The 14,982-nt window shown below is 38.3% G+C and overlaps 1 protein-coding gene across 2 annotated transcripts in view; it reads right to left on the reverse strand.

Moving 5' to 3' along the window:
* Grik (glutamate ionotropic receptor kainate) overlaps positions 1-14,982 on the reverse strand; it is an 87,843-nt gene that overhangs the window by 21,851 nt on the left and 51,010 nt on the right. For both annotated transcript variants that reach the window (XM_073959784.1, XM_073959785.1), the window contains exons 10-12: positions 13,505-13,781; positions 5,328-5,529; positions 5,018-5,240 (exon numbers count right to left, since the gene is read on the reverse strand). In XM_073959784.1, coding sequence (XP_073815885.1) covers positions 5,018-5,240; positions 5,328-5,529; positions 13,505-13,781 — 702 coding nt within the window. The remainder of the gene's footprint in view (positions 1-5,017; positions 5,241-5,327; positions 5,530-13,504; positions 13,782-14,982) is intronic.

The following is a 14,982-nucleotide window of genomic DNA, read 5'->3' on the forward strand; positions in this document are numbered from 1 at the left end:
GTATTGGGTAATGTGCCATTAATTCGGGCTCAATATGAATGGAGGCATTTGCATCGCCCAGAACTTAACTGGGCTACAACCACTCGTGTTCGTCTTGGCAGTTGGCGTTCTGGGATGCGATGGATGGAGGATAGTCTTCGAGTACGTCATTCACACTGTACCTTTGTACTGCTTGCACAACTGCATCAGTATGAATGCTATTCAAGCCTGCCTGATAGTCTCGTTGATCTAGAGGTTCTCGTTTATAGTTTGACAGGGATGCTTCCTACGGTAACGCTCAAGCGACACTACATCGACAACAAAATCTTCGTCTCCTCATAAAGATCATCCAGTGGTGTCATTAGGAGGCACCTGGTGTCCTCATGCGGCATCTGGTAGTTTTGAATATTCTTCCACTGCGTAGTGATAACATTTGCAAACCACATAGGCCCCGCATAGCTTACCACAGACCGGCCAATTGTTTGATTCAAGGTTTCTTTGTCAGCACCATAAGTGCTGCCGTCCAGTGACTTGCGAACTTTGTTCTTACTTCTGATTTTGTCTCTAATAGCTGTGGCTTGCGCGGATGACTTAAACATCCAATATGTTGTGTAGTTAGTGGTTGGAATCAGGGCACAGTTTACCAAAATGTTTAGAGGCGGGGGTGAACAGTATGGCAGTGTTGTTTGCGTCGGATATTTTCATATTCCTTAGATGAAAGAACTGCACTAAGTCAGCTATGTAGACATCAAAATATCACATATGTCATAGACGGTAGGACCCGACATCAGGATCATACAATCATTTGCAAACATTACGATCCCTATGCCGTCTGGAGGGTGTGGAATTTCAAAACGTTAGAAGGTTTTCGACTTCTTATTTCTGACGTCCACACATATAGTTCATTATCCAACGTTTCAAACACGGCTGGATGTAAGTCTTCTCTACATCCTCGAACAGCTTGGCATATTTGACGGCATTGAAGACCTTCGATAGGTCAAGAACCACGATGACAACACATATCAGCCCTTAACTGACGCACAGCCTGCTCTGGCTCAGTCCTCATCTGATATTTGTTGATATATCGTGTAATGTTGTTCTGGTTCTGTGCATATTCTTGAATCCATGTTGATGATTGGCAACTGGGAAACAGCTTTTCTAAATGGGGAGAAGGAGCCTCTAGAATCTTTGCTTCTGGCGACAAGAGGGAGATCGAGCAGGGAGGGGATTCACCTCTGCTGGCATTCTTGCCTGGCTTCAGTATCGTGACCAATTTGCCAACATTCTGGGTTTCGGGTACAATATGGGTGGCTAAAGATAGATTGAGGCTACTTGCTAAATACTCAACCCCAGATTAATCCAGTTCCTTAAGCGCTTTGGTTGCTTTCGTTACGGATGAGGTCTGCAACATAGTTCATCGTAAATTGTGGTGGTATCTCCTCGGCTGGGAGGGCATTTAAACGGCGTAGCACCCTTTGTTCGCCCTATCACTCTCGGGGTGCTCTCTAAACTGCCGGTTAAAATAACACGCACACCTCTTCGCATAAGTGACTGCCACACCGTTGAGAGTAACATCCGTTCTATCATCCTTCTTTTCCGGACAATTTATTTAATGCTGTTGCATTGCTTCAGGTGGTCTAGCCACTTTTTTCCTCTTATGTTCGCCTACTATCCTGTGGACTTAAAGAGTAAGTTCTCTAACTCTTGGGTCTTCAGGGTTCGTACGACGAAGCTTATTTGCTAGTCCCATCGCCTCTTCTAGGACATTTGGTCTTAGTTCTCTAACTCTTGGGTCTTCAGGGTTCGTACGACGAAGCTTATTTGCTGGTCCCATCGCCTCTTCTGGGACATTTGGTCTTATTTCGGGTATCCGATCATCAGGTGTTTAGCAAGCGGTAGCAGCCATCCGAGGATCTGAAGGAATGGACTGCTTTCTAAAGCGGTGGTTACATTTTCAGAACCCTTGTCAATCAGGTTTTCCATAGTTCTGAAAAATACGAAGGTTAGGGGGTTATGTAGTCGGGAGGTCTGTTACAGAGACGATGATCGGAATATGGTCTGAGCCCAGGCAAATAACGGCTTGCCAGGAGGACACGGTGCCACATTGGCGATGTCTGAAGAGCTGTGACAATATCGTCTTATCCTCCTTATACATCATGGAGCAATTATTTTTCTCTGTCACCATTGTACCCCTTTGGTCATTGCCTGGGAAGGAATGCCAAACCTCATGGTGAGTCTTGATGTCTCCTAGCACCAGATAGTTATTGCAATCCGGACATAAACTAAAGGCTATTCATTGGTGGTATAAACACATTCAGAACTCTACCTCAGCAGTCCCACACTTTTCTAGTCCCATACATTCCATGTATGGGTCAATAGAGTCAAGCTCAAGCGAGATAGGTCAATACTGGACAGACTGGCAAGTCCTCCTCCTCCATTTCTTGTATGATCTTTTCCCAAAATGTTGTAACCATCACAGCTACAGGTGACATTGAGTTTTGTTTCCTGGATCGCGGCGACCATGATGTTCCTCCGACTCATAAAATCTACAATTTCGCTGACTTTGTTGCATTTGAATTTGAGGAAAGATGCATTTCCGGGGAGCTAAGCAAAATCTTGGGGTGTTAGATGCATAGCTATTGTTGGGGAGATTGCGGGAGTGTCTGGTATTCCTACTACCTCGATGAAATTGGAAACACACTGGGAGATACTTTTGCGCAACATAACTTCGATCGCAGTAATCCTGGAGGCGACTATGACCTAAGCAGCCTCTGAAGTACACCCATTTCCTACATCTATTACATCGCAGCTAAGTAGAGGCGGATCTGGCAAACCGAACAGGTCCATGGATTGAGGTTCTTCTCTTCTTCCTGGCAGGGACCAAAAGAGCTCTGAGCAGGCATCCCGGAACATATTTCCGCTCCCATGGTGAAAAATGTATTCCAACACAAACACATAATTGTTGAAGTGACGGCCCATGGTCGAAGATTCCTCAAAGTCAAACCGGTCGCCGTGGGATTGATTGCTTACTTGTTATCGGTTCTTTTTTAGTTTCCACAGTGTCAACTTGAGATTGAAGAGAAGCCTAGATAAATCCTGGAGGTCGCTATGTTAAAGCCTCGCAGGGCCGTTGCTTTGTATCTCCCACCCTTACGTTAACTTGTGAAGATATTAAAAAAAAAAAACAAATAAAATAAAATTCAACTTTACTTACATATCGCTTATTAACTCAAGGAGTATCATAAGTAAAGCAAGTAAGAACGACGGTAAGTTCCGGCCTAACATTTCCTTTTAAAAGACTTCACATCGAACGGTATCGTGTACCTTCTATGGGGGGTTATATTAAAACGTACATCTCTACCCATATAGAATACTAAATACCAAATTTGAGTCATTTCGGTTAGATAATGTGGCTAAAACCTCCAAAATACAAAATTCGGGTGGTACCGCTCTGTGGGGACCATATCAAAACGTGGACCTATACTTACAAATTTCTAGTGGAAAGTTTTATAGCCACATAAAAGAATAAATGTCAAGTTTCAGCCATTTCGCTGAGATAACGTAGCTAAAACCTATAAAAAACCGATAATCGTGAGGTAACCTTCTATGGGGGAAACGTGGACCAATAAGCCTATTTTAAATACCAAACATCCTAGGAGTAACAGAAACTTCTATATCAAATCATAAAGCTCTATCTTAAATATGGCCAGCTGTGTCAAGATTTCAACAGACAGACGGAGTGACCGACATGCAGACCACACACTTTGCATATCGTAATATTTCTTTGAATATTAGATGGTGCTAATTGGACCACTGCATCCGGTACCTTCCCCACTAAAGTTCGAAAATATTCGGTAAAATGATACGCGCAATAGCTCATAAACGTAGCAATCGATTTGTTCCAAACTTTGAATTTCGAAATATTTTGTCCAAACTGAGTTTATGTTCAAAAGTGGACCCTTTCGGTCCACTCCTTAACATTTTTGTTTAAGTGCGGTTAAGGGTCTCTTCGATGATTCTTTGGAAAATTTTACCCAAGGTACTCCTAGTGGCCATGTTTACAGCGATATTAGGTTTTTCGTGGGCAAGTCCATGTTTCCTGATATAATGGTCCAAAAGCTCTAAATTATATGATGACCAACTGAAATGACTGGTGGGCACCATATCTATCGAGCGGAATGACTCCCAAAATAAGACACACTTCCAAAATGGACTATGTCGGACCATTCCTTTAGGTACCTCATCCCCCCAAAACGTTTGAGCTTTTATCCTCATCCATATTTTTGTTGGGAAATTCATACATCCAAACTTCTGAAAACCCCATTACATGCATACGTTGTTTGGAAAAAAATTGTTTAAATTCACACCGGCTGAGAGCCGACTGATACTTTTTTACTTGTTTAAGGGAAGGTTTAACAATATTTATAGACACTAAGCACTGCAACCTTTAATTTCTCAAACATTTTAAAATTCAAGCCACGCTTATAATATTCATATATGAAATTCCTGGTAGATTGGCATTAAAGCCTTACATACATATAATGATCTGACTCCCTCCCACCCATACTACTTTGTTCAAAGCACATTTATATTCCCACAGCGATTTGCAACATGCCACACAAGGGAATATTATAGCAAGGTATCAATACGAAGCACCAATCGATTTAATGAAAGCTTATATGCTGCAATTAAAATGCACATAACTCGACATACATATAACAGTGCTTTTATAGTCTTCGATAGGGGCAATTAACCCTTAACGAAATTAGAAATAGTTGATGCCAAATAATGGGGATTGGCCCGTAAGATCTACTTCCAAATCGCTGTGCAACAATGTTTTCTATGTTTCCAACAAACTAAAGCTTTCAGTGAAACATTAGCCCCCATATACCACATAACGTTTTTATAAGGAACAATAAATAAAACCTATATTATCCATCCAAAAACAACAGTGGCATCGCAAGGATTAAACCCGCATGTCGTGCATACTTTACCCAAATAGTCTGCAAGCATAGGTTGTTGTTGATGTTGCACTTACTTTTACGCATTGCAATGCCATATCCTTTTTCATCCAACAACGAACCGACCTGAGTTAAACTGCAACGACGCTCCGTTATATATTCAATGGTTGTCGATTCCATCAGAAAGGCATAGTTCTCTTTCTCAACACGTTCAACACCTTCGGCATTTGTGGATGTCATATATTCTGGATGGGCTGTCATAAATTCACTCATCTTTTGATACGTAGGGAATTTGGCATCCTGGCAGAACAAAAAACAAAAAAAAAAAAACATTTTTCAATTAGAAGTGGTGAGGCGAGTGGGTGGGTGGTACACATTGTTACAAACCTTAAAAAATGTTGCCGTACTTCCACCAAGTTTTGCTCCATAATTGACACCACCTTTGTTTGCTGCTAAATCTTCGACATTTTCAATGGGGGTACTCAGCGATTCAATGGTTAAGAAGGCAGCCAAATTGGCGGTGTACGAAGATACCAATATAAGGGTAAAGAAGGACCAAAATGATGCAACTGCTCGCGTAGAAAAGCCTCTAAGAGAAAAAGGTGTAATGATAGGTTAATGTTGAGTGTTACCGCCAGACAAAGGGGTATATTGTGAATATTTTATAGAAGTTCAGTTGAAAGGTATTTTATTCCTTGAAGAGCAGTTGATGGTATTATTTGAATTAAGTATCAGTTCATGTTCCTCTACCCATGGCAGAACAGTTGATAGTTTTTAATAGATAAAAAATCATGGCGTAAATAAAGTAGTCTTTGGAAAGTAGATCTATTTTAGAAAGAAGATCTCCAACAGGTGTTCTATGGAAATACCATCACTTGCTCTTTTTCAGAAAAGTACCAATAAGTGGCCTCCATTCCAAAGAAGTCCATAAACTAGTTTGCTTTGTAAACTGATATTCTTTGGAAGACCGTCAAGTGATCTTCTGTACACTGAAAACCGCAAAGTGGTCTTCTTCTCTTCTCTGAAATGAAAATCGCCAATTTGTCTTTTGTGTCATATTTGAAAGGAGGGCCAACAACTGATCTCCGTAAAAAGGATGACCATCAACTGGTGTTTATTAGAAAGGAGACCACTAATTAGTGGTTATAATTGACCACAAATTGATCTTCTTTGGAATGAACTGATCTTCTTAAAAAGGAACACCACCAACTGTTTTCCTTCGCAAAGGAGACCACCATGTTTTTCTTTGGAGAGCAGACTGTAAGTGTTCAATTGATTTTCTTCGGAAAAGATCACCAACTGGTCACCTATGGGAATAATATCACCAAGTCGCCTGATGTTTTTGGAGAAAAATGACTAATTGGATTCCTTTGAAAAATGCGTCAACTTCTTTTCGTTGAAAGGAAAATTGGCCTCTTTCGCAAAGTGCACCATGAATTGGTCTCCTTTGAAAAGAAGGCCTAAGTTAGCGTTCCTCCTCAAAGGAGACCAATTCGCGGTGCACTTACTTAGTTGGACCTCTGCAGAACATCTGTTCTATAAACCGAACTAATAAATGATTTCCATTCCTCTCTATTTTGTTTTGCTTTACATTCCAATTTGGAAAATCATGTTGTCTGATCTCATTTTCCGCTTGCTTACTACAAAATTCTGCAACCTGGATTGATTGTGTCCAGTGCACACTGGGGTAAAATCCATAAAAATGGAGATTAATTCAGGGAATCATTTGGAGGTTCAAAGCTTTGTATTTTTCGAATCTCAGTGTAACATTAAACTAAAAAAAAAACAATTTCTAAACACTGCCTAAATTTAATAAATATATCTTATTTAATATTTTAGTTTTAAAGGGTTACACATATGTGCTGCCATTTTTCATGATTTTTTTTTCTAAAAAACTATCAAAGTTCTTTAGTGTTTTTTTTTGTCTGAATTTTAATCTACATTCGACATATCTGTTGTTTAAAAGTATTACATAGTTTTGTAGCTAATGACGGTCTACTAAACACTCTTTTTATTAAAGAGGTCTGCGGGGACCACTCTAACTATAAAATATAAAAATCTTCAAATATAAAAATCTTGTCTGTCATAGGCGGATTTTTCAAAATATTAGTTTATATGAAAATGGTACACAGTCAAATCAAAATATCAAATTTCACCTTAAAACGACCACGTTTTGATCATAAAATTGCAAATTAATATTTTGTAAATACATCCGCTGATAAAGGACTAGATTTCGATGTCCCAAGTGAGCACACAAAAATATTGGTATTAGTGTTCGAGCGAGAGTGATCACCGATTTCGAAGATTTCATTCTGAGAAAAACGCAATGGATTTTTCGCCATTTTTTCGATTCGAAACATACAAAACTTAACATTGTGTGAATTTCTTATTTCAGCTTCAATTTTTGTAATATTTACTGATATTTCTAAATTTTATAAACTTTTCTTGCTTTTGTGTGTTGTTTTAATTTGAATTGCCAAAACTTATTTTGTTTGATCAATAAAATAACACTGTGCAGCATCATTTTTGGGGGGTGGAAAATGTCCTTTCGAGATGAAAGCCCTTGATGAATATACTAAGAATCCAAAAGGAAATTTTCGCCATAGGTCAAGTTTCTGAGACATCGCGCGATGAAGTTTTTGATTTTTTCCCTATAATACTTGGGAAAATAGCTCCATATCTTTGTTTGGCGTTGTTGTAGCTTCGTTTTGAGGTGAAATGTGAAATCGATTGGCCAATCTTTTTGTAGAACATTTCATTCTTCTAACTCAATGCCTTTATAGCTCATTTAGACTAGCCATAAATCCTCGACTGGATTTAATAAATCCAGTACAAATCTCATTGCATTTAGATATACATTTTGGAGGATTTAAATGTCAGTCAGCTGATTTTTGTTCATAGCACAATTACCAAGGTAGATGCATTAGCCCATCTGAACGAATGTAAAACGTCAAAAGAATTTTTTGTAAATTGAATTCGTCTCAAAAAACATACATCAAATTACAAATGTATTGTTTAATACCGAAAATGTTAGCACATTATGCTACTAATGCTAACTAAAGAGGAAATAAATTATTATTTTATCGCAGTTCGCCCATCTAAAATGAATAAACGAATTATTTTATCTTTAAGACATCATAAATATTAGTCTTGGTTGATTAAAATCAACTTTGTACATCAAAACAAATTTAATTTTTCCGCCTTGTTTACAAATTTTTACATTTTAAATTATTTTTAGTGTAGCAATTCACCGATGCATCTACCTTTTTTCTTGTGCCAGCTTGCAACTTTTTGTATTTTCTAGCAACATGTTGCTAAAAACAGAGTTGTATACGAGGATTTATGCCAGATTTAAAACAAATCCACTCAATAGGAGGATTTATTTTTGTATGGGAAATCTGGTAGATTTTGGCTGGATTTAGCAAATAAAACCTGATAATGCGCTAAATCCGGCTAATGGTGTCATATCTAAATGGCATATTAATGTCCTTTTCGTCCTTTATTTCTTGAACCGTAGTGAAAGTACCACAAGATGAGATTTTTCAGCATCCAAATATTCTACAAAAAGGTTGCTCAGAAGATTTTAGGTACGGTTCTCTTTGACAACTAATCGATTTTGTCCCGTTTTCATTGTCATGTTTGACATTTATTCGGACTTGGTTCAGAATTGAACTATGTTTTGTTTTGCTTTCGAGATGAAAACCCTTGGTGAGTATATAACGAATCCCAAAGGGCAGATCCGCCGTGAGTCGAACTTCCGCATTATCGCGTGATGAATTTTTTGCTAGAGACCCTGTCAGACATCAGGAATTTTCGTTATATCTTTGTTCACTGTTGTTTTATCATATTTTTGATATGACATGTCTGCAGTCAAATCGAATGCGGATTATTTTCGTAGAGCACTTCGACATTCTAACTCGCTTCCTTCAATGTCCTTTTCGCCCTTTATTTTAAGAGCCGCTATAAAAGTACCACAAGATGACGTATTTCAGCTTCGAAATGTTCTGCAAAAATGTCGCTCAGAAAATTGTAGGTACGGCTGTCATTCACAACTAATCGATTTTGTCGCGTCAAGAGAAAAATGCAAAAAACAAAATTCTCACGACTTTCTCGACACTATTTTTTCTATACTCTAACACATTTCAAAATTGTGGAAAATGTTGACATATTTTAGGCATATCACTGTGCGACACGAAAAAAATTAACCACATTCTGACACCGCAGCTTGATAGAAAATGAAAAATAAGAAGACACGTGTCCCGGCGTTTTTCCCATTTCACTTTGAAATTCGCGGTTATGGGCCCCTAAAGACCTGAGACCTTGATGTAAAAAGGGATCATTTTGTCAGGCTCATATCTTCTAAACCGCTAAGAATTTGGTTTCACTCTTGGAAGCAAACTTGTAGCACTCATCTTAGAGAATAATAATTGTGAACACATAAAATCGATTCAACCGCATCTCCAAGGTCAAAATCGTTAAGGTCAAGTTTCCGTTATAAGTTTTTCTCAGATTTTGGCCTACAGAGATCAAACCGATCAAAATTGAATCAAACAGCCAACTACAAAAATGTACCTTACACCTCGATAAACAACTTGAACTCTGTAGAAATGGTTCTTAAAGGTAAAAGTAGCAAAACAAATGCTATTTTTATCTTCTTATTTCGGTTTCTGCTCCATAGAAATTAAACCATTCAAAATTCAAGAAACTAATCAACCACAATTATGTAGCGAATATTTCAGTGAACAACTTTGTGAAATATCAGAGCTCGCTATGAACTGTTCTTAAAGGTCAAAATAGCAAATAACTTTAGAAAATATTCGATTTTTATACTTTTTTTCTCCGATTCTGGTCGATAGATAGCGAACCGTTCAAAATTAAAGAATCGAAAAAACTACAAAAATTTACCTGAGATCTCAGTAAACAATTTCCTGGAACATATGAACATTCTAGGAGAGGTCCTTCAAATTTCAGTGAACAACTTTGTGAAATATCAGAGCTCGCTATGAACTGTTCTTAAAGGTCAAAATAGCAAATAACTTTAGAAAATATTAGATTTTTATACTTTTTTCTCCGATTCTGGTCGATTCTTCCTGATCAGGTCCGTAAATAACAAACCTTTCAAATTTCCTTGAGTGATGAACAGTTTGTTATTTCCAGACCTGAGCATCAGGAAATGTTAACCGTAACATAATTGCTAGTGAATTTTGAGCTTGGAGGACTGCTCATAGAATGTTCATATGTTCTAGAAAATTGTTTACTGAGATCTCAGGCAAATTTTTGTAGCTGTTTCTATTCTTGAATTTTGAACGTTTTGCTATTTATGGACCAGAATTGGAGAAAAAAGTATAAAAATCTAATATTTTCTAAAGTTATTTGCTATTTTGACCTTTAAGAACAGTTCATAGCGAGCTCTGATATTTCACAAAGTTGTTCACTGAAATATTCGCTACAATATTGTGGTTGATTAGTTTCTAGAATTTTGAATGGTTTAATTTCTATGGAGCAGAAACCGAAAAAAGAAGATAAAATAGCATTTGTTTTGCTACTTTGACCTTTAAGAACCATTTCTACAGAGTTCATATATTCGAGAAAGTTGTTTATTGAGATGTAAGGTACATTTTTGTAGTTGGTTATTTGATTCAATTTTGATCGGTTTGATCTCTGTAGGCCAAAATCGGAGAAAAACTTATAATGGAAACTTGACCTGAACGATTTTGACCTTGAAGATGCGGTTGAATCGATTTTATGTGCTCCCAATTATTATTCTCTAAGATGAGTGCTACAAGTTTGCTTGCACGAGTGAAACCAAATTCTTAGCGGTTTAGAAGATATGAGTCTGACAAAATGATCCCTTTTTACACCAAGGCCTTAGGTCATTAGGGGCCCATAACCGCGAATTTCGAAGTGATAGGGAAAAACGCCGGGAGACGTGTCTTCTTATTTTTCATCTTCTATCACGCTGCGGTGTCAGAATGTGGTTAATTTTCCATGACTCAAAAAATTACACACAGTGTATTTCTACAACAATTTTGTAAGAAAATTTTTTCTAAACTATTAAGAAATACCTCTGCTTGATACATCCATTCTAAAAATGACACTTTTATATATTCAAAACTACATTTTCACTGTTCACAACCAACTAAATTTGTGTTTTTTCAACAGTTCGCGAAAACTTGAGATATTTCTCAATTTTAACACACTGCAACAAGAGAAGTAAACAACATACGGTATTGTTATTTTGGGTAGCAAGCTAGAATTTTGTATTCTTTAAACCTGTCAGGACCGATTATTAAGTTTTTCAATTAAGCGCCGTTTTTTCGGATTTTAACCCTACGTGCAGTGGGAGCCTCATTTCAGCCGTCCAAGTAGTGAACAGTGTGGCAGTGGATTTAGCGGCGGAAATTTGCACATTCCTCCGATAGAAGAACTGCGCAGGGTCAGCTATGTAGGCATTACATATGTCATCGATGATAGGACCCGATACCGAAACTCTCTTCTTCGCCCTATTACTCTCAGGGTGCTCTATAAATTGCCGTTTGAAATAACATGCGCACCTCTTGGGATCTGTCACTGTCACGCCGTTGAAAATAACAGCCGTTCTAGCATCCTTCTTTCCCAGATTCGAGAGTGATTTAACTGCTGTCCACAATTTACTTAATCCTGTACCAATGTCCCATTGCTTCCGGTGGTCTATCGACTTTCCCGCTAATGTTTGCCTACTATCCTGTTGACTTTAAGAATAGGTTCTCCAACTCTCCAGCAGGCATGTAGCTAGCGGCTGCTGTAGTGATGATGTCCCGGAAAGTTCTCCCGAGGATATGAGGGAATGGAAAGCCCTCTGAAACGGTGATTGGTAAATTGCCTTAACACTTGCCAATCAGAGGTTATAAAGTCGGGTGATCTATTTACGGGGACGATGATAGGAAGGTGGTCTGAGCCAAGGGAAATGATGGGTTGCCAGGAAACCTCATTTATCAGACCTGATGCCACAATAATGATATCTGGCGAGCTGTGACAATGTCCTCTTTTTCTCGTCGGGCTATAAATTTTCTCACCCACCACTGTACCCCTCTGGTCATTACCTTGGACGGAATGCCAAAGTTCATGATGGACATTGAAAGGGAACTAATATCAGGCATATAAAGCAGAATATTCAGCTATTCATCGGCGGTAGTAAACAGTAAGCAGCTCTACCTCGGCAGTACCACACTTTACTGCTAACTCCATACATTCCATGTATGGGTCACTTGAGTTAATCTTAAGCGAGATAGATCTGTACTGGACAGACTGGCGTATTAGAAGGCCAGTCCTTCTCATTCGCTTCTTGGGCAATCCTTACGCCAAATGTTGTAACCACCGCAACGTTGCAAAATCCAAAATTTTACTGACCTTATTGCGGAGACCGTTGCCAGTGAATTGCAAGAATGATGCATTTTCTGGCAATTTCCGACTACGACGGAGAATCGGAAGACGAAGTTGGAGACATTCTTCTCTTCGGTAACAGTACAATACTCCTGATGTCCAACTTTCGTGTTGTGTCTGTTCGTACGTTATTTGCTACGTTGCTGCAACAGGCTGGTGATCCGAGTCGATGTTTGCCCCTTGGAACGAACGTGCATCCAACACACTCGTTGAACGTATTTCATCTATAACAACGTGATCAGTTTGATTTTTTTTTGTGGTCTGGAGACATCCAGGTGACCTTATGAATGTCAAGATGCTTCAATCTGGTACTGCTAACTATCATGGTTTTTTGCGCTACGAATTTAATCGGCCTCATTCCGTTGTGAGTCGTTTCAATGCGGAGACTGAATTTCCCAACTGTTGGGCCAAAGCTTAGAAAAATTTTAATGGTATGACCAGCTCAACGATCATATATTTCTTTTAGCCGCTCGTAAAATATATTTTTCTTGACTTCAGTAGAGCATGAGCGGGATGGGTTACTAGCCCAAAGCCCAACCAAAGGATGGAGGAACCCAGTTGGTCGCCTTTGGAATGAAGAGCGCCAACAGTAGTCTTTAAAAAGAATACCGCCAATAGGTTATCCTTAAAGAGAAGCCCTTCTTGTCAGAGAAGATCTGCTGTTGGCCTTCCATACATAGGAGACCATTTCGTCGATATCATGGTTAAGTGTTCCATAGGCCATTTTTCCGTTCTGATGTTTGAGTCACAACTGCTTGGAGCTGGCTGAAGAAAATATTTATATTGTTGACAAAATTTATTAGTAATAGTATATAGAACATATTTGCCAAAACTTGGAGAAATATCTGTTGGAATAAAATAGTTATAGAGAATTTTTATTTTAAAAAGAATTTTTGTCGAATTGTTCCATATCCACACTTATGACACAAATGTAAAATATTGTAAATCACATGGAACAACGACGACTTAATGATTTCCTGTCCATAGGAGACCAGTTGAAGGACTTCTATCTATAGCATACCATTTAAATATGCCTAATACGAACGAAATGACGATCTGAACGCCAATTGATTTGTTTAGCCCTTTGGCATTCCAGTTCCACCCCAATACCCTAACCGTAACAATATTACATCATGACTTACTTTGCCGCTAATTCGGAGCCTTGTTGTAAGAGGGTTCCCATGGCATACCAAAAGCAATTAATAAAAGTAAATTGGTTCTCCAATTCTGTAGGCTCTTCAACACAAGGATACGGATTATCCCACTCAGGTGGTGAGATGCGGCCCAACACAAACATGCTCAATGCCACCATCACATATGCAATACCCAACCATAGCCAGACATCACCCGAAAATGGTGACATGAATGAGAATAGTTTTGGGGGTTCTTTCATGGGTTTGCGAAATAAGATTGCAATGCCTGTAGGGAATAAAAAGAGAGAATAAAAAAAACAAAAAAAAATGATAAAAAATAACACACAGAAATAAAGTGGAGGAAAAACACAACTACATACATATTAAAGAAGTAAAAATAGAAATAAATTGGTTACTTTTTTGTTAAACGAAAAATGCATTCAAGGATATTCATGTTAGGACTCGAGGCATAGTCTTCTAATGTCAATGCTGGGCCACACTTAAATAAAACTCATTGCTGATAATGTTGCCTTTGGTTGGATGGTTGGTAGGTTGTCCTTGCATATTCTATGGCAATAATACAGACAGGCTGTTGTTATGCTCTCATTTTACCATGATGCTACGCTTGGGTTGCTGTTATTGCCACCATCATCATTAGAGGAAATATAGTGTGTGTTTGTGTGTGCGAGTGTGAACACTTCGAATTGGGCTTTATTCATTTCGACATGTATGGGCGGTGAGTAAGTGAGTGGGGAAAGGACAATACAACGATACTATTCCTAGTTGGAAGCTTTAACAGTTTACAGTTATTAATGATATGTACACTGACAGATTTGTCGTTTTTTATTTGCATTTTGGGACAATGCAAAGAAACGTGTGAAATCTAAATAAATATTTGTTTAGAGACTATTTAAATTACGGAACATGGGAATGGGATTTGCATTTTGCTGTCTATCGAAGAGTGTTATATTAATTGAAGAATTTTGCGAAAATAACAATTGCAGTTTGTTAAAATAAAATGACGATTATAAAGACATGGTGATTATAAATGGTATCGGTCGTCATGGAGCCAGCAAATAACAACGGCTTTAGTTTCATACTTTATGCCTCTGAGGCTGGTGGAGAAGGTCTTGAAAGGTTTTGAAACAAAAATTCGTTCGCGTGAAAAAGATAAAATTATGGGGACCTATACCGACAATTCTGTGCAGAAATATGTTACAGTTCATACAAAGAATCTATGTTGACAATTTTTGATGAAGAAGTTTTGTAGCCACTGAAAACCTCAAACGTCAAATTATAGTTTCGTCAAAAATTTAGCGAAAACCCTCAAAATAACTTAAATCAGAATGTACTGTTGTTATATGAGGACTATACCGACACATGGTCCCACTTTGAAAATCCTTTAGGGGATAAGTTTTGCCACCGTTGGGAACCTCAAATTACATATAGTTCGATCAACAAGTGTAGCTAAACTCCTCGAAACACTT

The sequence above is a fragment of the Musca autumnalis genome, unplaced genomic scaffold, assembly GCF_047663935.1.
Source record: "Musca autumnalis isolate F117 unplaced genomic scaffold, ASM4766393v1 scaffold_1, whole genome shotgun sequence".
NCBI classification, from domain to species: Eukaryota; Metazoa; Arthropoda; class Insecta; order Diptera; family Muscidae; genus Musca; species Musca autumnalis.